General features: G+C 55.9%; 9 protein-coding genes across 9 annotated transcripts in view; 4 read left to right on the top strand and 5 right to left on the bottom strand.

Annotated features, from left to right (window-relative positions):
• GUITHDRAFT_117955 (hypothetical protein) overlaps window positions 1–581 on the bottom strand; it is a gene marked incomplete at both ends in the record, with an annotated part of 1299 nt that extends 718 nt beyond the window's left edge. The window contains one exon of the mRNA XM_005822849.1: window positions 131–581. Coding sequence (XP_005822906.1) covers window positions 131–581 — 451 coding nt within the window. The remainder of the gene's footprint in view (window positions 1–130) is intronic.
• Window positions 582–1761: 1180 nt separating this feature from the next.
• Window positions 1762–2103, bottom strand: GUITHDRAFT_50402 (hypothetical protein; the record flags this gene model as incomplete). Its single annotated transcript, XM_005822848.1, has 1 exon — window positions 1762–2103. A coding segment is annotated over one exon (342 nt), but the record flags the coding sequence as incomplete, so codon positions are not given.
• Window positions 2104–2415: 312 nt separating this feature from the next.
• Window positions 2416–3162, bottom strand: GUITHDRAFT_58945 (hypothetical protein; the record flags this gene model as incomplete). Its single annotated transcript, XM_005822847.1, has 1 exon — window positions 2416–3162. A coding segment is annotated over one exon (747 nt), but the record flags the coding sequence as incomplete, so codon positions are not given.
• A 1578-nt stretch (window positions 3163–4740) lies between these two features.
• On the bottom strand, window positions 4741–5342 carry GUITHDRAFT_117954 (hypothetical protein; the record flags this gene model as incomplete). Its single annotated transcript, XM_005822846.1, has 2 exons — window positions 4741–4748; window positions 4805–5342. 2 exons carry the CDS (start codon window positions 5340–5342, stop codon window positions 4741–4743), a joined length of 546 nt encoding a protein of 181 aa, XP_005822903.1.
• Window positions 5343–6012: 670 nt separating this feature from the next.
• GUITHDRAFT_79332 (hypothetical protein) lies at window positions 6013–7086 on the bottom strand (the record flags this gene model as incomplete). The annotated part of the gene is made up of 1 exon (XM_005822845.1): window positions 6013–7086. A coding segment is annotated over one exon (1074 nt), but the record flags the coding sequence as incomplete, so codon positions are not given.
• Window positions 7087–8491: 1405 nt separating this feature from the next.
• Window positions 8492–9352, top strand: GUITHDRAFT_42882 (hypothetical protein; the record flags this gene model as incomplete). Its single annotated transcript, XM_005822844.1, has 1 exon — window positions 8492–9352. A coding segment is annotated over one exon (861 nt), but the record flags the coding sequence as incomplete, so codon positions are not given.
• Window positions 9353–12401: 3049 nt separating this feature from the next.
• Window positions 12402–12932, top strand: GUITHDRAFT_45007 (hypothetical protein; the record flags this gene model as incomplete). The annotated part of the gene is made up of 1 exon (XM_005822843.1): window positions 12402–12932. A coding segment is annotated over one exon (531 nt), but the record flags the coding sequence as incomplete, so codon positions are not given.
• A 923-nt stretch (window positions 12933–13855) lies between these two features.
• GUITHDRAFT_117952 (hypothetical protein) lies at window positions 13856–15730 on the top strand (the record flags this gene model as incomplete). Its single annotated transcript, XM_005822842.1, has 1 exon — window positions 13856–15730. One exon carries the CDS (start codon window positions 13856–13858, stop codon window positions 15728–15730), a length of 1875 nt encoding a protein of 624 aa, XP_005822899.1.
• Window positions 15731–16172: 442 nt separating this feature from the next.
• On the top strand, window positions 16173–17112 carry GUITHDRAFT_160176 (hypothetical protein). The gene is made up of 5 exons (XM_005822841.1): window positions 16173–16411; window positions 16552–16613; window positions 16670–16716; window positions 16771–16856; window positions 16904–17112. The coding sequence occupies exons 1-5, from the start codon at window positions 16185–16187 to the stop codon at window positions 16956–16958; spliced, it is 477 nt and encodes a 158-aa protein (XP_005822898.1). The 5' UTR covers window positions 16173–16184; the 3' UTR covers window positions 16959–17112.
• Window positions 17113–18068: the final 956 nt, after the last annotated feature.

The following is an 18068-nucleotide window of genomic DNA, read 5'->3' as shown; positions in this document are numbered from 1 at the left end:
AAAATCGATGTCGAATTTGTTTGGTCTCCCGCAATCGCCAAAACCATGCACTCCTCGCAACACGCCGGGATCTCCCGGTAGCTGCTGCAGTTTCCCCAGTGCCTCCGCTCCGTTGTCCTCCACACAAGACCCTTGAGGGCCCCATCCTCCAGCTTGAACGTCCTCCTCGCCCTCCAGTAGAACATCTTCTCCCCGCACGTCGTCACCCTCCGCTGCAGTGGATGGATCGGGTTCATCAGCATATCGGGCCTCTCCTCGAAATACGACACAACCCTCTCATCAAGAGAGGACCCTCCACGGACCCGCTTGATCCCGACCTCACGGATAAACCCCCTCATATCCACAACTCCGTGCTGCTGCCCCCGAGGACAAGGCAACACACTCCTCAGCCTCGCCCATAGCCCACGGGCAAAGCCCTCCCGCACATCCATGCACACCGAGATCAGCATCCCCGCGGTCACCGCAGCCTCGTCCATGGTCCACACAAGGTTGCGCGGAGAGATCAGGTGCTCGTACATCATCCCATGCACGTCCGATGGCAGCGCGCCTACCAGCCTCAGCGATGAACTCGCTCCCCCCATTTCAGAGTCGCTGGGGTTGGACTTGTGCAAAAAGGCGGGAAGAAGGAAGTTTGTGGATCTCCTCTACCCGACTACCCCACCCTCTCTTGACCTTTGAAGACAGTGAAATCATACCGTACGTGATCAGGGTGGAAGTAGGGATCGGATCTGACGTGCGTACGACTTACACCTACCACCAAGACAACAAGAAGCACAGACAATGAGGCAGAGAGACAGAGAGACAGAGAGACAAGAGAAAAGAAAAGAGAGCCTGTCGCACACACCGCGCAAAGGGCAGCAGCAGCAAGAGGAGCCTCTGGTGAAGCGGAGAGTGATGTTGCACGCGCATCCTTGGAGAAACAAGATAGATCAATCAGGACTTGCTTTTACTAGACCGTATCAAGCAGGGCAGGCTACTGCTGCTCGTCAGATCATGGAGGTCTCCTTCTGTCACGTGGACTCTAGGAGTGCGGTGTGAAGGCGGTGTACCACAACATGGATGGTTCACCATCGAAGCTCCTCCGATGATCCTCTTGATACTTGGTCTGGGTGATGGTAAGAATGTTGACCTGCCCTCGTGGTGCGACCTCCTGCCACGAGCGTGAGGATAGCAGACCTGACCAGTTGCAGCCTAGTGATCCGTCTAAAGAGCCCGGGCTGTGAGAGCCTGTACGTACATGGCAGATCATTGCGCACACGCGCCAGATACTAGCGCAGACACAGCGATACACTCCTTGCATTGAGATCGCCTCCGGCCGTGGACGCAGACGCTGCCTCCCCCGCACTCCTTGCATCCATATCGTATACGGCCGTGGGGGCAGATGCTGGATCCCCCGCACTCCTTGCATGTAGATCGCCTCCGGCCGTGGGGGCAGACGCTGGATCCCCCGCACTCCTTGCATGTAGATCGTCTACGGGCGTGGGGGCAGATGCTGGCTCCCCCGCACTCCTTGCATCGAGATCGTATGCGGCCGTGGGGGCAGATGCTGACTCCCCCGCACTCCTTGCATCGAGATAGTATACGGGCGTGGGGGCAGATGCTGCCTCCCCCGCACACCTTGCATGTACCTCGTATATGGCCGTGGGGGCAGATACTGCCTCCCCCGCACTCCTTACATTCAAATCGCTGACGGCCGTGGGGGCAGATGCTGGCTCCCCCGCACTCCTTGCATCGAGATCGTACACGGGCGTGGGGGCAGATGCTGGCTCCCCCGCACTCCTTGCATGTAGATCGCTGACGGCCGTGGGGGCAGATGCTGCCTCCCCCGCACTCCCTGCATGTAGATCGCTGACGGCCGTGGGGGCAGACGCTGCCTCCCCCGCACTCGTTGCATTCGGAGCGCCTCCGGCCGTGGGGGCAGACGCTGCCTCCCCCGCACTCCTTGCATCGAGATTGCCTCCGGCCGTGGGGGCAGACGCTGCCTCCCCCGCACTCCTTGCATTCAGATCGCCTCCGGCCGTGGGGGCAGATGCTGGCTCCCCCGCACTCCCTGCATCGAGATCGCCTCCGGCCGTGGACGCAGATGCTGGCTCCCCCGCACTCCTTACATCCATATCGTATACGGGCGTGGGGGCAGATACTGCCTCCCCCGCACTCCTTGCATCGAGATCGCTGACGGCCGTGGGGGCAGATGCTGCCTCCCCCGCACTCCTTGCATGTAGATCGCTGACGGCCGTGGGGGCAGATGCTGGCTCCCCCGCACTCCCTGCATGTAGATCGCTGACGGCCGTGGGGGCAGATGCTGGCTCCCCCGCACTCCCTGCATGTAGATCGCTGACGGCCGTGGGGGCAGATGCTGCCTCCCCCGCACTCGTTGCATTCGGAGCGCCTCCGGCCGTGGGGGCAGACGCTGCCTCCCCCGCACTCCTTGCATCGAGATTGCCTCCGGCCGTGGGGGCAGACGCTGCCTCCCCCGCACTCCTTGCATTCAGATCGCCTCCGGCCGTGGGGGCAGATGCTGGCTCCCCCGCACTCCCTGCATCGAGATCGCCTCCGGCCGTGGACGCAGATGCTGGCTCCCCCGCACTCCTTACATCCATATCGTATACGGGCGTGGGGGCAGATACTGCCTCCCCCGCACTCCTTGCATCGAGATCGCTGACGGCCGTGGGGGCAGATGCTGCCTCCCCCGCACTCCTTGCATGTAGATCGCTGACGGCCGTGGGGGCAGATGCTGGCTCCCCCGCACTCCCTGCATGTAGATCGCTGACGGCCGTGGGGGCAGATGCTGCCTCCCCCGCACTCGTTGCATTCGGAGCGCCTCCGGCCGTGGGGGCAGACGCTGCCTCCCCCGCACTCCTTGCATCGAGATTGCCTCCGGCCGTGGGGGCAGACGCTGCCTCCCCCGCACTCCTTGCATTCAGATCGCCTCCGGCCGTGGGGGCAGATGCTGGCTCCCCCGCACTCCCTGCATCGAGATCGCCTCCGGCCGTGGACGCAGATGCTGGCTCCCCCGCACTCCTTACATCCATATCGTATACGGGCGTGGGGGCAGATACTGCCTCCCCCGCACTCCTTGCATCGAGATCGCTGACGGCCGTGGGGGCAGATGCTGCCTCCCCCGCACTCCTTGCATCGAGATCGTATACGGCCGTGGGGGCAGATGCTGCCTCCCCCGCACTTCTTGCATCCAGCTTTCTGTCGGCCGTGGGGGCAGATGCTGCCTCTCCCCCTATTCTGGCTCTGCTCTTCTTTGCGCTTCTTCTTGCATGACCCTCTCTCTGCTCCCTCCCGTATCCTGCCTTCCTCTCCCTCCTCAGTGTCGGCAGGCGGCCATGCCTTGAGGGCTCCTCCTCCTCCCTCGGAAGCCTCGACCCTCGGTCTCTTGCTGCGAGCGCGGCAGGGGCTGGAGGAGCTTCTCGCCATGTCTCCCGTCCAGGGCAGCGCGAACATGCCGTCGTCGGGTGGAGGACGGAAGGCGGGAGGGGTAGGGGTAGCAAGGCAGGGGGTAGGAGGGGAGGGAAGAAAAAGGCGGGAAGAAGCCTACCTGACTACCCCACCCTCCCGTGCTCCTGCAGGGCCTCCCACTCAGACACCCGTATGGTGAAAGAGGGGGTGGAGTCAGGGGATCACAGGGGTCACACGGGGTGGGGTCCTACAGACCGCCGACTGACATTCAGCCGCAGAGTTCACTCAGTCTAGTCAGTGGATGGTATGGAGGGGGTAGGGTACTAGATGGTAATAAAGCTCTAGGAAGAGGGTGGGTGGGTGGGGTGGTGTGATGAAGTTACGACCGTAGAGAAATGGCGGGAAGATGAAAGTTTGTGGGTCAGTCAGTCGGGCCCCGGCTCTTATCACCCTCCGGTCCGCTCATTCACTGAGACTGACTTTGACTAAGGGTCCTTTCACTCAAAGTTAGTCTCCTCATCCTGCCTACTGCTGATACCTTCACTTCACTGCGCGCAGCACCAGACCCCCGCGCCATCCCAGCGATGTCGCTGTGACCGCCGCCGAAGGACGATAGGGTACGATTGGCTGACCCTCGAGGAGGAGCAGGCTACAGATCTAAGCGATCGCACGAGAGATGCTCGCTCGTGCGTGAGGAGCCTCACCACCCCTGGTGCTTCCCCTTGACCTAACAGGATCGTCAACAACTGCTCAGGTGGTCTGTCCTCCCCCTTGCTGTATGTGCCACGGGTCGATACTGCGCTCGTGTTATCAAATATACTTGATATCTCTACTCTTCACCTTCGTGTGTTATTCAGCGGAGGTGCCTTGATGAGTATTTGCTGTAGACGTTGCAACCCGTGAAGCTTCGGGGGGGAACGCATGGCGTACAGGCGAACCGGCGTCCCCTTCATCGCCAAGGCCTTCCCCGTCACCAGCATGGTGACGATCAACACACGCACACACCAAGGCGGGTCACACAAGCATACTGACTTCCTCGCACAACCACGTCGACATCGCCAGCGCCGGGTATGTCCCCCCGTCGCAGCCATCCTACTCATCTCTGGGTAAGCCCTACTCCCCCCCCGCCCCCCCTACACGCACAGCACACAGGTCCGCACTCTGCGTCTGCATCGTCATCGCCCTCCGGTACGCCGACCAAGACGCTGAGACGAGGACGACAGCAACGACCCTGGCAGGACCCTCTGGACGGACTTCCCGGTACAACATGATGCCCCCCGCCAAGAGCGGCGGCTGCTGCAGAAAAGGCAACGACATTGTCTTGTAACGGCTCTAAAGCTCTGAGATCTCAAAATCGATGCCGAATTTGTTTTGGTCTCCCGCAATCCGCCAAAACCATGCACCTCCCTCGCAACACGCCGGATCTCCCGGTAGCTGCTGCAGTTTCCCCAGTGCCTCCGCTCCGTTGTCCTCCACACAAGACCCTTGAGGGCCCCATCCTCCAGCTTGAACGTCCTCCTCGCCCTCCAGTAGAACATCTTCTCCCCGCACGTCGTCACCCTCCGCTGCAGTGGATGGATCGGGTTCATCAGCATATCGGGCCTCTCCTCGAAATACGACACAACCCTCTCATCAAGAGAGGACCCTCCACGGACCCGCTTGATCCCGACCTCACGGATAAACCCCCTCATATCCACAACTCCGTGCTGCTGCCCCCGAGGACAAGGCAACACACTCCTCAGCCTCGCCCATAGCCCACGGGCAAAGCCCTCCCGCACATCCATGCACACCGAGATCAGCATCCCCGCGGTCACCGCAGCATCGTCCATGGTCCACACAAGGTTGCGCGGAGAGATCAGGTGCTCGTACATCATCCCATGCACGTCCGATGGCAGCGCGCCTACCAGCCTCAGCGATGAACTCGCTCCCCCCATTTTGGAGTCGCTGGGGTTGGACTTGTGCAAAAAGGCGGGAAGAAGGAAGTTTGTGGATCTCCTCTACCCGACTACCCCACCCTCTCTTGACCTTTGAAGACAGTGAAATCATACCGTACGTGATCAGGGTGGAAGTAGGGATCGGATCTGACGTGCGTACGACTTACACCTACCACAAAGACAACAAGAAGCACAGACAATGAGGCAGAGAGACAGAGAGGCAGAGAGACAAGAGAAAAGAAAAGAGAGCCTGTCGCACACACCGCGCAAAGGGCAGCAGCAGCAAGAGGAGCCTCTGGTGAAGCGGAGAGTGATGTTGCACGCGCATCCTTGGAGAAACAAGATAGATCAATCAGGACTTGCTTTTACTAGACCGTATCAAGCAGGGCAGGCTACTGCTGCTCGTCAGATCATGGAGGTCTCCTTCTGTCACGTGGACTCTAGGAGTGCGGTGTGAGCCAAGGTCCGGTGTACCACAACATGGATGGTTCACCATCGAAGCTCCTCCGATGATCCTCTTGATACTTGGTCTGGGTGATGGTAAGAATGTTGACCTGCCCTCGTGGTGCGACCTCCTGCCACGAGCGTGAGGATAGCAGACCTGACCAGTTGCAGCCAAGTGATCCGTCTAAAGAGCCCGGGTTGTGAGAGCCTGTACGTACATGACAGATCATTGCGCACACGCGCCAGATACTAGCGCAGACACAGCGATACACTCCTTGCATGTAGATCGCCTCCGGCCGTGGGGGCAGACGCTGCCTCCCCCGCACTCCTTGCATCCATATCGTATGCGGCCGTGGGGGCAGATGCTAGATCCCCCGCACTCCTTGCATGTAGATCGCCTCCGCCCATGGAGGCAGATGCTGCCTCCCCCGCACTCCTTGCATGTAGAGCGTCTACGGGCGTGGGGGCAGATGCTGCCTCCCCCGCACTCCTTGCATCGAGATAGTATACGGCCGTGGGGGCAGATGCTGGCTCCCCCGCACTCCTTGCATCGGGATCGTGTACGACCATGGGGGCAGACGCTGCCTCCCCCGCACTCCTTGCATTCAGATCGCCTCCGGCCGTGAAGGCAGATGCTGGCTCCCCCGCACTCCTTGCATCGAGATCGTACACGGGCGTGGGGGCAGATGCTGGCTCCCCCGCACTCCTTGCATTCAGATCGCCTCCGGCCGTGGGGGCAGATGCTGCCTCCCCCGCACTCCTTGCATTCAGATTGCCTCCGGCCGTGGGGGCAGATGCTGGCTCCCCCGCACTCCTTGCATTCAGATCGCCTCCGGCCGTGGGGGCAGATGCTGCCTCCCCCGCACTCCTTGCATGTACCTCGTATACGGCCGTGGGGGCAGACGCTGGCTCCCCCGCACTCCTTGCATTCAGATCGCCTCCGGCCGTGGGGGCAGATGCTGGATCCCCCGCACTCCTTGCATGTAGATCGCCTCCGGCCGTGGGGGCAGATGCTGGCTCCCCCGCACTCCCTGCATTCAGATCGCCTCCGGCCGTGGGGGCAGATGCTGCCTCCCCCGCACTCCTTGCATCGAGATCGTACACGGGCGTGGGGGCAGATGCTGGCTCCCCCGCACTCCTTGCATCGAGATCGTGTACGACCGTGGGGGCAGATGCTGGATCCCCCGCACTCCTTGCATTCAGATCGCTGACGGCCGTGGGGGCAGATGCTGCCTCCCCCGCACTCCCTGCATCGAGATCGTATGCGGCCGTGGGGGCAGATGCTGGATCCCCCGCACTCCTTGCATCCATATCGTATACGGCCGTGGGGGCAGATGCTGGATCCCCCGCACTCCTTGCATGTACCTCGTACACGGCCGTGGGGGCAGATGCTGGATCCCCCGCACTCCTTGCATCGACATCGCTGACGGCCGTGGGGGCAGATGCTGGCTCCCCCGCACTCCTTGCATCGAGATCGTATACGGCCGTGGGGGCAGATGCTGGCTCCCCCGCACTCCTTGCATGTAGATCGCCTCCGCCCGTGGAGGCAGATGCTGGCTCCCCCGCACTCCTTGCATTTAGATCGCTGACGGCCGTGGGGGCAGATGCTGCCTCCCCCGCACTCCTTGCATCGAGATCTCCTGCGGCCGTGGGTGCAGACGCTGCCCTCTGCTCTCTCCTGGCTCTTCTCTTCTTTGCGCTTCTTCTTGCATGACCCCCTCTCGGCTTCCTTCCGTATCCTGCCTTCCTCTCCCTCCTCAGTGTCGGCAGGCGGCCATGCCTTGAGGGCTCCTCCTCCTTCCTCGGAGGCCTCGACCCTCGGTCTCTTGCTGCGAGCGCGGCAGGGGCTGGAGGAGCTTCTCGCCATGTCTCCCGTCCAGGGCAGCGCGAACATGCCGTCGTCGGGTGGAGGACGGAAGGCGGGAGGGGTAGGGGTAGCAAGGCAGGGGGTAGGAGGGGAGGGAAGAAAAAGGCGGGAAGAAGCCTACCTGACTACCCCACCCTCCCGTGCTCCTGCAGGGCCTCGGGGACACCCGTATGGTGAGAGAGGGGGTGGAGTAGGGGGATCACACAGGGTGGGGTCCTACAGACTGCCGACTGACTTTCAGCCGCAGAGATCACTCAGTCAGTCGTCGGATGGTATGGAGGGGGTAGGGTACTAGATGGTAAAGCGCTAGGAAGAGGGTGGGTGGGTGTGTGGTGTGGTGTGATGAAGTTACGACCGTAGAGAAATGGCGGGAAGATGAAAGTTTGTGGGTCAGTCAGTCGGGCCCCGGCTCTTATCACCCTCCGGTCCGCTCATTCACTGAGACTGACTTTGACTAAGGGTCCTTTCACCCCCTTCTTTCCCCGATTTAACCCTTCCCCCGGTTAAGGGACCCACCCCCATCACGCCCACGATAACCCCGAGCTCACTCCCCTCCTCCTAGCTGCCTCCCAACACTTGTTGGCAGGGTCCTGCTGTACCAAGCAGCTGCCGAGCAGCGACTTGTCCAGTTAGCTGTGTAGCGCAGACAGACAGCAGGAGCAAGAAGAGGATGTCGTTGTATCGAAACACCGTGATGTACATGGTGGCGCTGTGCGCGGTCAGCCCTCTAGCACATGGAGCAAGAAGTGTACCTTGCGGAGGATGCACATTTGATATCTCGGAAGGAGGGCTGCTGACGAGGGAAGGAAATTGCGCGAGCGATTGTACGAGTCTAGACTTGAGCCGTCAAAGCATCCGAAATATCACTGAGGCTGTATTCGACGGGCTCTCGAATCTAGAGTCACTCTTCCTTTGGGACAACCAGATAACAATCCTTCCAGAGGGGATATTTCACGGGCTCTTCAACTTGCGTCATCTTTCTTTGGGTAGCAATCAGCTGACAAGCATGCCAGAAGCAATCTTCGACGGACTCTTGGGGCTGGAGGTACTCAGTTTTTCTGGCAATAATCTAAAGAGCCTTCCAGAGGGAATATTTCACGGGCTCTTGAGCTTGAGAGAGTTAAATCTTAACAGCGATAAGCTAACAACTCTTCCGGCGGGAATATTTCAGGGGCTTACAGGACTGAAGTATCTGTCTCTCGATAACAACGAGCTGACGAGCATACCAGAGGGAATATTCAAAGGGCTCACGGCGTTGTACTGGATCTATTTTTCAAACAACCGGCTCAAGGAGCTTCCTGCGGGAGTGTTCAGGGACCTCTCGGCGTTGGAGGAGCTAGACCTTACCGGCCATGAGCTAACGAGCCTTGAGGAGGGAGTCTTCACCGGACTCTCGAAGCTGCGAGGCCTACATCTTGGCTACAACAAGATTGCTAGACTTGACAAGGGTGTCTTTCACGGGCTCTCGGGGTTGAGCTGGCTAGATCTTGGCGGCAACCAGCTGACGGGATTTCCAAAGGGGATTTTCGACAGGACCACTCAGCTGCTGGGTCTAGATCTTGGCGGCAACCAGCTGACGAGCCTTCCAGAGGGATTATTCGACGGGCTCTCGACGATAGGTTGGCTATATCTTCAGGACAATCGACTCGTATGCGTGTCCTCTATGGCTTTCGCAAACTTGACGGCTCTAACAGTTCTAGAGATGTATGACAACAATCTGACTTGCATCCATACTTCATGGCCCGCCTTTGCAAAGCTGGATGTGGGGCTGGCTCCTTGTGAGAACGAAACGGTGTGTGTTGGAGGATGGGACACCAGCAGCTTGTCCAACAGCACAGGAATAACGCCAGTTCTTCCTTGGAACGGCAACTGCTCCTTGAACGCATCTTGGGAGCACATTATCCAGCATGAGACGGAGCCGTTGCAGCCAGTACGTCACTTCTTCATTACAGGTTCGTTGGGGAAGGTTTTCTCTTGTGCACATACGATGTCACTGAAGTTCTGGGCAGGTGGACTAGGCAGGCTCAAGGTAGATGGAGTGGAAGAGGTGTGGGTGTGCCAGTACGGCCATCAATGCTGTCCAGTGCTTCTTGCTTCGGATGCTGTGGTTTGATCCTGACTTTTTGCCTCGCATTGGTTGACTGACTGGAGGATCCTGTTTTTTCTGTGAGGCAGGACGATGGAAGTGCGGGGAGAGAGGCCTTCTGTTTCATATACGACGAGATCAGGTGCTTTGTCTGTGCCAGTGTGCGCGTACACAAAAGCATCTCCGAGGCTCACGTGAATTTCTCTTTTCTTTTCGTTGATCTCAGAGAGACGTTCAGGCCTTGGGGGCTCTTGTCGGAGCTTCGTTTATCTTCTCTTTAAGTGTGGATTAAACCGTGATAGTTTACGTTCTTAACTGGTGTGTAAGCCTATTTTCTCCTGCTCCTCCTTTCAAGTTCAGTTCCGGAGTCCAGTTCTATTCCTCGTGTTTTCGCACAAGTATCTCTAGCTCCCTGATCACTGTGAGGATCTCGGATTTGATAAGTTCTGTACGGCATCGGAGCAACAGTGGTGCATACCTTGCGGATCAAGAGTACTAGTGAGCATGCCATGATGTGTGCACTCAGAGGCTCGGTACTATATCAGCTCCAAAAACTTCAACTCATCGCCTGCAACCTTGTTGTGCTTTCGTCATGCCATCAGACTCTGTAGCTACAAATTTGCCCAATGCTGCAATCAGCGGCTCCCGTGACTGACTCAGTCACCGTCAGAGAGCAGTGCCTTCATCACTCTGAAGCAATCAAGGAAGACAGTGAGGAGCAAACCTAGGAAGCTACCTAACCTTCAGTCGTTGCCTTACAATACTTACCACAACCATGGCCCCACCTTTCACGGCGCTTTGGCCGGTCACTTCCTGGTGACAGGATTCCTTTCACAATCGAAACACAAAACAGTGCCCCACCACCCCTCGTCATCCCTCTCTTTGCAGCGGTACTCAGGTCACCCACAGAACACTGCTCCCCTATACCCACTCCATCACCTCCCTGCCGTTAGTCCAGAAGTTTCTTTTCTAGGAAGTCAAGACCGCTGCCAGCATGCGCACGATGAACGTCCAGTACTTCCTCAGTAGAGATATTGTCGGGCTCTCCCTACCCATCCTCTCCCGCCTCTTCCACCTCAAGTAGCCCCTCGCCGCTGACTACCTCGGCATCTCCCTCACCTCCCTCAAGTCCGCATGCCGCAAGCTTGATCTGTGTCGATGGCCGTATGTGCAAGACCATCAGCAGGAGGGCAAGAAGCTATCAGAGCCTGGCCAGGAGCAGGAGCAGGAGCAGGAGCAGGAGCAGGAGCAGGAGCAGGAGCAGGAGCAGGAGCAGGAACTGCCGATGGAGGAACGACTCCGCCTCCCAGCAAGATCAGCCGGCTGATGCCGCTTTGCCCGCAGCACTGGAGTCAATCCCGGGACATGAGGAGGGTAAGGCGATGGCCTACACGGCAGAGTTGTTTGAGAAGACGGAGAGGAGGGAGGCGTTTGCGAAGCTTTTTGGGAGCCTGCTGGAGCTCGAGGAGGCAGGGCAGGAGGAGGGGTGGGGGGAGCTCGAGGGGATTTGAGGTTGGAGTTTCGGAAGTGGTGTTTCAAGATGTAGTAGTAGGAGGAGGATTTTCAACGCCTTGCCAAGTTCTAGTCTAGGCTGGCCCGTGTGGCAGACGTGCTGCTCATTCACTGATTTTGAGCGGTAGATTTGAAGGATGAGCAGCCTCTTCTTACCACGTGGGAGGACAAACAAGGCCACAATCCTTTCAGTGAATGTGGCACAGCAAGAAGAGACCCAAAAGGGTGACAGTCGCAGTGAAGCTGACAATGCTTCGGGTGGTCAAGATGACGGAGATACGTAGGGTAGCTGAATCTCCGCTGGATAACACACGAAGGTGAAGAGTAGAGATATGAAGTATATTTGATAACACGAGCGACCAGTTGTTGACGATCCTGTTATGGTCAAGGGAAAGCACCAGGGGTGGTGAGGCTCCTCACGCACGAGCGAGCATCTCTCGTGCGATCGCTTAGATCTGTAGCCTGCTCCTCCTCGAGGGTCAGCCAATCGTACCCTATCGTCCTTCGGCGGCGGTCACAGCGACATCGCTGGGATGGCGCGGGGGTCTGGTGCTGCGCGCAGTGAAGTGAAGGTATCAGCAGTAGGCAGGATGAGGAGACTAACTTTGAGTGAAAGGACCCTTAGTCAAAGTCAGTCTCAGTGAATGAGCGGACCGGGGTGATAAGAGCCGGGGCCCGACTGACTGACCCACAAACTTTCATCTTCCCGCCATTTCTCTACGGTCGTAACTTCATCACCCATCTAGTACCCTACCCCCTCCATACCATCCACCGACAGTGACTGAGTGATCTCTGCGGCTGAATGTCAGTCGGCGGTCTGTAGGACCCCACCCCGTGTACGGGTCACGGGTCGCGAGGCCCTGCAGGAGCACGGGAGGGTGGGGTAGTCAGGTAGGCTTCTTCCCGCCTTTTTCTTCCCTCCCCTCCTACCCCCTGCCTTGCTACCCCTACCCCTCCCGCCTTCCGTCCTCCACCCGACGACGGCATGTTCGCGCTGCCCTGGACGGGAGACATGGCGAGAAGCTCCTCCAGCCCCTGCCGCGCTCGCAGCAAGAGACCGAGGGTCGAGGCCTCCGCAGGAGGAGGAGGAGCCGTCAAGGCATGGCTGCCTGCCGACACTGAGGAGGGAGAGGAAGGCAGGATAAGCGTCTGCCCCCACGGCCGTATACGAGGTACATGCAAGGAGTGCGGGGGAGCCAGCTTCTGCCCCCACGGCCGCAGGCGATCTACATGCAAGGAGTGCGGGGGGGCCAGTATCTGCCCCCACGGCCGCATACGATCTCGATGCAAGGAGTGCGGGGGAGGCAGCTTCTGCCCCCACGGCCGTATACGATCTCAATGCAGGGAGTGCGGGGGATCCAGCATCTGCCCCCACGGCCGGAGGCGATCTCAATGCAAGGAGTGCGGGGGATCCAGCGTCTGCCCCCACGGCCGTATACGATCTGGATGCAAGGAGTGCGGGGGACCCACCTTCTGCCCTCACGCCCGCAGACGATCTCGATGCAAGGAGTGCGGGGGAGCCAGCGTCTGCCCCCACGGCCGTCAGCGATCTACATGCAGGGAGTGCGGGGGATCCAGCGTCTGCCTCCACGGCCGTCAGCGATCTCAATGCAAGGAGTGCGGGGGATCCAGCATCTGCCCCCACGGCCGTCAGCGATCTCGATGCAAGGAGTGCGGGGGAGGCAGCGTCTGCCTCCACGGCCGCAGACGATCTACATGCAAGGAGTGTATCGCTGTTTCTGCAGTGGTACGTGTTCAACCAGACCAGGCTTCAAGAGGATCATCGGACGAGCTTCGATGGTGAACCATCCGTGTTGTGGTACACCGGACCTTGGCTCACACCGCACACCTAGAGTCCACGCGACAGAAAGAGACCTCCATGATCTGACGAGCAGCAGTAGCCTGCCCTGCTTGATACAGTCTAGTAAAAGCAAGTCCTGATTGATCTATCTTGTTTCTCCAAACATGCGCGTGCAACATCACTCTCTGCTTCACCAGAGGCTCCTCTTGCTGCTGCTGGCCTTTGCGCGGTGTGTGCGACAGGCTCTCTTTTCTTTTCTCTTGTCTCTCTGTCTCTCTGTCTCTCTGCCTCATTGTCTGTGCTTCTTGTTGCTCCGATCCCTACTTACTAAGTTATTTGGGGTCTGGTAAGTTTTGCGGCCCGGACGGCGCCGGGCCACGAGCTATCTTAGAAACTTTAAATGTTATCCTGAGCATTGTCAGACTGGAGTGAATTGTTGTGCGATCGACAAAACAATGATAAATGCAGGATTTTGTTCTGTGTTTGAGGAATGTGAAGCAGATCTGGGGGGTATAACAAGTCATGAACCTGACTTGGCTCAGCGAATTGACCTGCTTCAAGATCGCAAGGAAAAGTTTTGTTTGACAGGAAAGACAGAAAACTATATCAGCGAACAGCTGGTTGGCATGTTGAGATCCGATCAACAGAGTGTGCATCAGAGGAAGAGTCATATGGAGCAAGCATACAAGAAGGTTCGAAGTGCATTTGTTGCCAAGCATAGAACCGTAGGCGAATCTCCAGAGGATGTCAGGTTCACACCACATCAACGTTATTTGAAGACAGTAATTGAAGGCTGTGAACAGATGGATGTAGAAATTCCTCGATTGATAGGAAAACTGGAGGGAATGGCGAATGGCGATCTGCCTGTCAACGAATCAGAACTTCAAAACGAGTTGTACAAGTACAATGAGAAATTTTACAAGCATACAGTTGCTGAACTGGCTGAAGATGCCATCAGTGTGGTTGCACAAGATGGATGTGCGAGCACACCCCCTGTCCCCATGTACATTGGTTTTTCAACCAAAAGTTTAAGTGCCTCTGAAGGTCTTCGAATATTGGAAGCCGTCACAAAGGAGGCTCACGAGCGTGGAATTATTTTCAATGTCTGGTCTTTTGACAGCGAGTTTTCTTGCATATACAGGAATTACTACGTGAACAATCCAAGCACATTCATAATAGAGGTGAAGGCTATCAAACAAGAGGCCCAGCAGCTTCATGTATCACAGATATGCTCAGAGATCGCATCATACATTTCATGCGTATTCGACTTTGAACCAGCCATTACTGCACAGGAAGTAGAGAGAGAATGCAATTTGCTAAATATGAACCAATATGATGGACCTGACTTGTCCCAAGTGACAATTCGAACTCGATCTGGAATAATGCACATGAACACTGCAGAGTTTGCCCAAATAGAGAAATTCGCGTTGAGTTTGAGGAGGAACCAATTGATATGGCAGGTCCAGAGAGAAAAGAAATTGCAGTGTTCTCCTTCCACCAGAACTAAGGCCTGTTTGAACGAGATGTACAGCAGAATCCACATCTTCTGCCGACGGTATGGATACGATAGCATTATACAACAAGGGGTTGCAGAGAATGAAACAGCCAAATTCACGCCCTGGGAGCTCGAACGATTGATCACAGATGGATTGGAAGAATTTGATCCAAACAAGATTAGGTTTCAATTCAACGAGTACCTGTCAAACCCTGTTATCTCTCCAACAACGAAGAAGCTACTTTTCTTTGCGCCATGTATCAATCATTTACTGAAGAATGTCAGGCACACGGTTGGCTCGGGGAGAAACCCGACTGCACAGCAAGAGGCTAAAACATGGCATGCTGCGTACACTGATATTTCCAAGAAGAATTCGTCATGGCTAACGCAGCTGGAAGTCGATGGGTGCACGGACCCTCAATCAGTGGATATCATGTTAAAAATGTTCAGCAGCAAGGCCATATCGCTTCTGAATGCAGAGGGACACATTGAAACAGCAAGAATGGCAGAAGCAATGAACGGCCTTCACAGAGCTTTCGACGAGAGAGGCCTCACCAAGTCTGAAAGAAGAAATCTCATTCTTAGAGCTCGAACCTGGCTTCTAAGAGATGTGGATTGGATGAGGGTAGGCAAGAAGCACATGAGGGGGTTGTCATCTGTAACCTTCGAAGGACTGATTGTAGCCATGGACACACATCTACAGATACAGAGTTATTTGAGCAACAACAAAGGTGTGTTGGGTGAAAAGGAGTATGACTTCAATGCACGGACGCTCTGCACAGACAGCGTTGAAAACCTCTGGTCTTTGATAGGTCATTTGAACAAGAAAGATTTCTTGAGGAAATTCAACAAAGCATGCACTGAGCTCTCAAAAAAATTCGATCCCAATCTGCCTTTTGTGTATGACCACTCAAAAAAGCGAATCATTCTTAGCAGACCACGCGGGGAGAAGAAGCTTTTCAACGCAGAGGAAGGAACACGGGACAAAGAGAATGAGTGCAGGTCCCAACCTCGATCTCGGAAACGTATACATACTCAATCTTTGGATACACGAGGAGGATTCACAGGACAAATGCCTGGATTTCAGGGATTACGAACTTTGTCTGGTTGTAAGTCTACGGAAGAAGAGATAGAAAGGACAAAATGTCAAAAGTTAAGACGTGTACAAAGCGAACAAGTATAGAGAATGACAATTTGTATGTATCTCTAAATATAAAATGTTTGTTTTGCATTGTACAGATTTTCATTCTTGAGATATTCATCCTCGAAACAGTTTGTCGCGGGATCGCCATTGCGATTCCCAACAAATTCTACTACCCCACCCCTGTAAAAAGGATTGAAAAAGTACCCGTCCTAATACCGGTAAAAGAGGAGTTCCACCCCCGTGAAGTTATAAGGTGACACATAAGGGGCTGTGCGGAGATCACAGGATCTTGGGGGTAGGGTGAATAATTTTGGGGGGTACTCATTTAAGACTGGGGGTGGGGGTGATCAAAAAACGTGCAAAGACGGGTCATTTTTGTATGTGATTGGTCAGGTGATTTCAACAGAAATGTGGTATCTGCTGGTATTTGATCTATCGTGCTGGGTAGGGTAACATAAGGTAGGGGTAGTGCTGCAAAGGTAGATCTAGCAGCATGGCACGCAAGATTGCGGTAACGGCGATGGCGATGGCGATGGCGATGGCGACAGCCGACGTCTCCTTCGCTTTCTCTCCTTCAGCTCGCTTCACTCCAAGCTCATCCAGGAGCCCGTCCTGTGTCTCTACACCCTCTCTTCGCTCCGGTGCTACATCGTTGAACATGGCTACTGTCAAGGTCGTTGACAAATCCGGAGGGCAAGTTGCGCAGCTGCAGTGTGACAGGTGAGAGATTCATGTTGACCTCTTGTTTTCTCTCTTTTTCCCACCACCATAAGGTGTTGTGTTCTCTCTTGTTTCTGTGCCGTGACAAGTTGCACCGAGCTTTCAATCTTCTCTGTGCAAGTTCCTCATTCATTTCATAGGGAAACGATACTCCGAGATGCCATGCTCGCAGGGAAGGTGGACTTGTACTATACCATGAAAGGTCTATCATCAACTGACACAGATGATATTCATGTCCTTATGTTGTTTTCTGGGCAGGTAAACTTTTCAACTGTGGTGGAGGTGGCAACTGTGGGACGTGCAAGGTTGATGAAACAGCAAGAGGTTCGAAGATTAGGCTTAAATTCCATGTTCAACAGGTCGATCTCGTATCAGGAAATCTCTCTCCTCGCACAGCTGCTGAGGAGAAGCTGCTCAAGGGATGCCCCCCATCCTTCCGCCTTGCGTATGTCCCTGCCATCTCCTGCTTTTGCAGGCTGACCGCGGGAGCAGGTGCCAGTCATGCGTGATGTCGGACGTCACCGTCAGGAACAAGCCGGATGCCTAGACGCTGTTCCTGCTGTCTCTGAACGTGGACACGATCCTACTGTCAACATTGTCTCTTGTGGTCAAGTGCTGATGAAACGTGTGGAACTTCCATATCTGTTTGGAAGCAATAAATGGGGGACGGCACCTGCCAGTCCCCTGCCAGTTCCTGTCAAGTTCCGTAACCCCGTGAGCTGCTCCGCATTCACTGGCTGCAACAGCAGGTTGAAAGCAAACACAACCTCCTGCGTGAATCGAAATACGGTCGAATCGGAACCGTAGCTCCGCTGACCATGCCAGTGCCTCACCGTCACGGCCCTCGGAGTCCGATCGGTACTGAGCGCTGGTCACCAGTGCCATGATGGACACTCGCCGGATAACGAGTCGTCATAGCATGGACGAACTGACCACATTCAGCATGTTGGTCACTGTGCCCAACTCAGTGTGACTCCCCGGTGCCGGGCCGCCGGGGCCGCCGAACTTCGCCGCGGCCGGGGCCGGATCGGACGGTCACGGTTAACCCCGGAAAACTGTCACAGTTATAAACTCTTCATTAACTTCAAAAGAAAGGCAAACCGGAGCAAACAAAGGAGGACGAGGATACACCCTACAAACCCGCCTCAATAAGATACTAGGAAACGAAGGAGTACTCCGTAGTACCGTACTGTCACTAAAAAGTTTCACTACCAAAGTTTGGATCATAAAGTCTCAAAGTCTAAACTTTCAAAGTTTGTTGCAGAGTTTGCTCCCCCCCGATTTGGCGACCATCAACCAACAAATGTCCGCATGACCCCCACCACCGCCCTTACAGCTCTGAAAAGAGGGTTTGAGAGGGGGTAGGTGGTATCCTCGGAATGCTCGCGGCGAACAGGTCAAACATCATGAGAATGAGAAGCGGGGGAAGAGTTATGATGATGATGATGATGATGATGATGATGATGATGATGATGATGATGATGATGATGATGATGATGATGATGATGATGATGATGATGATGATGATGATGATGATGATGATGATGATGATGATGATGATGATGATGATGATGATGATGATGATGATGATGATGATGATGATGATGATGATGATGATGATGATGATGATGATGATGATGATGATGATGATGATCAT

Source organism: Guillardia theta (genome assembly GCF_000315625.1).
Source record: "Guillardia theta CCMP2712 unplaced genomic scaffold GUITHscaffold_118, whole genome shotgun sequence".
In the NCBI taxonomy this organism is placed as follows: Eukaryota; class Cryptophyceae; order Pyrenomonadales; family Geminigeraceae; genus Guillardia; species Guillardia theta.
The sequence above is the reverse complement of the archived record's forward strand: the minus strand, read 5'-3'. Positions and strand labels throughout refer to the sequence as shown.

Excerpts from the sequence above, each read along its gene's own strand:
- GUITHDRAFT_160176 (XM_005822841.1), top strand. The coding sequence starts at position 16,185 with ATGGCACGCAAGATTGCGGTAACGGCGATGGCGATGGCGATGGCGATG. Across the intron at positions 16,717-16,770 it reads GCAACTGTGGGACGTGCAAG|GTCGATCTCGTATCAGGAAA; the intron begins GTTGATGAAACA and ends CATGTTCAACAG. Across the intron at positions 16,857-16,903 it reads CCCCCATCCTTCCGCCTTGC|GTGCCAGTCATGCGTGATGT; the intron begins GTATGTCCCTGC and ends CCGCGGGAGCAG.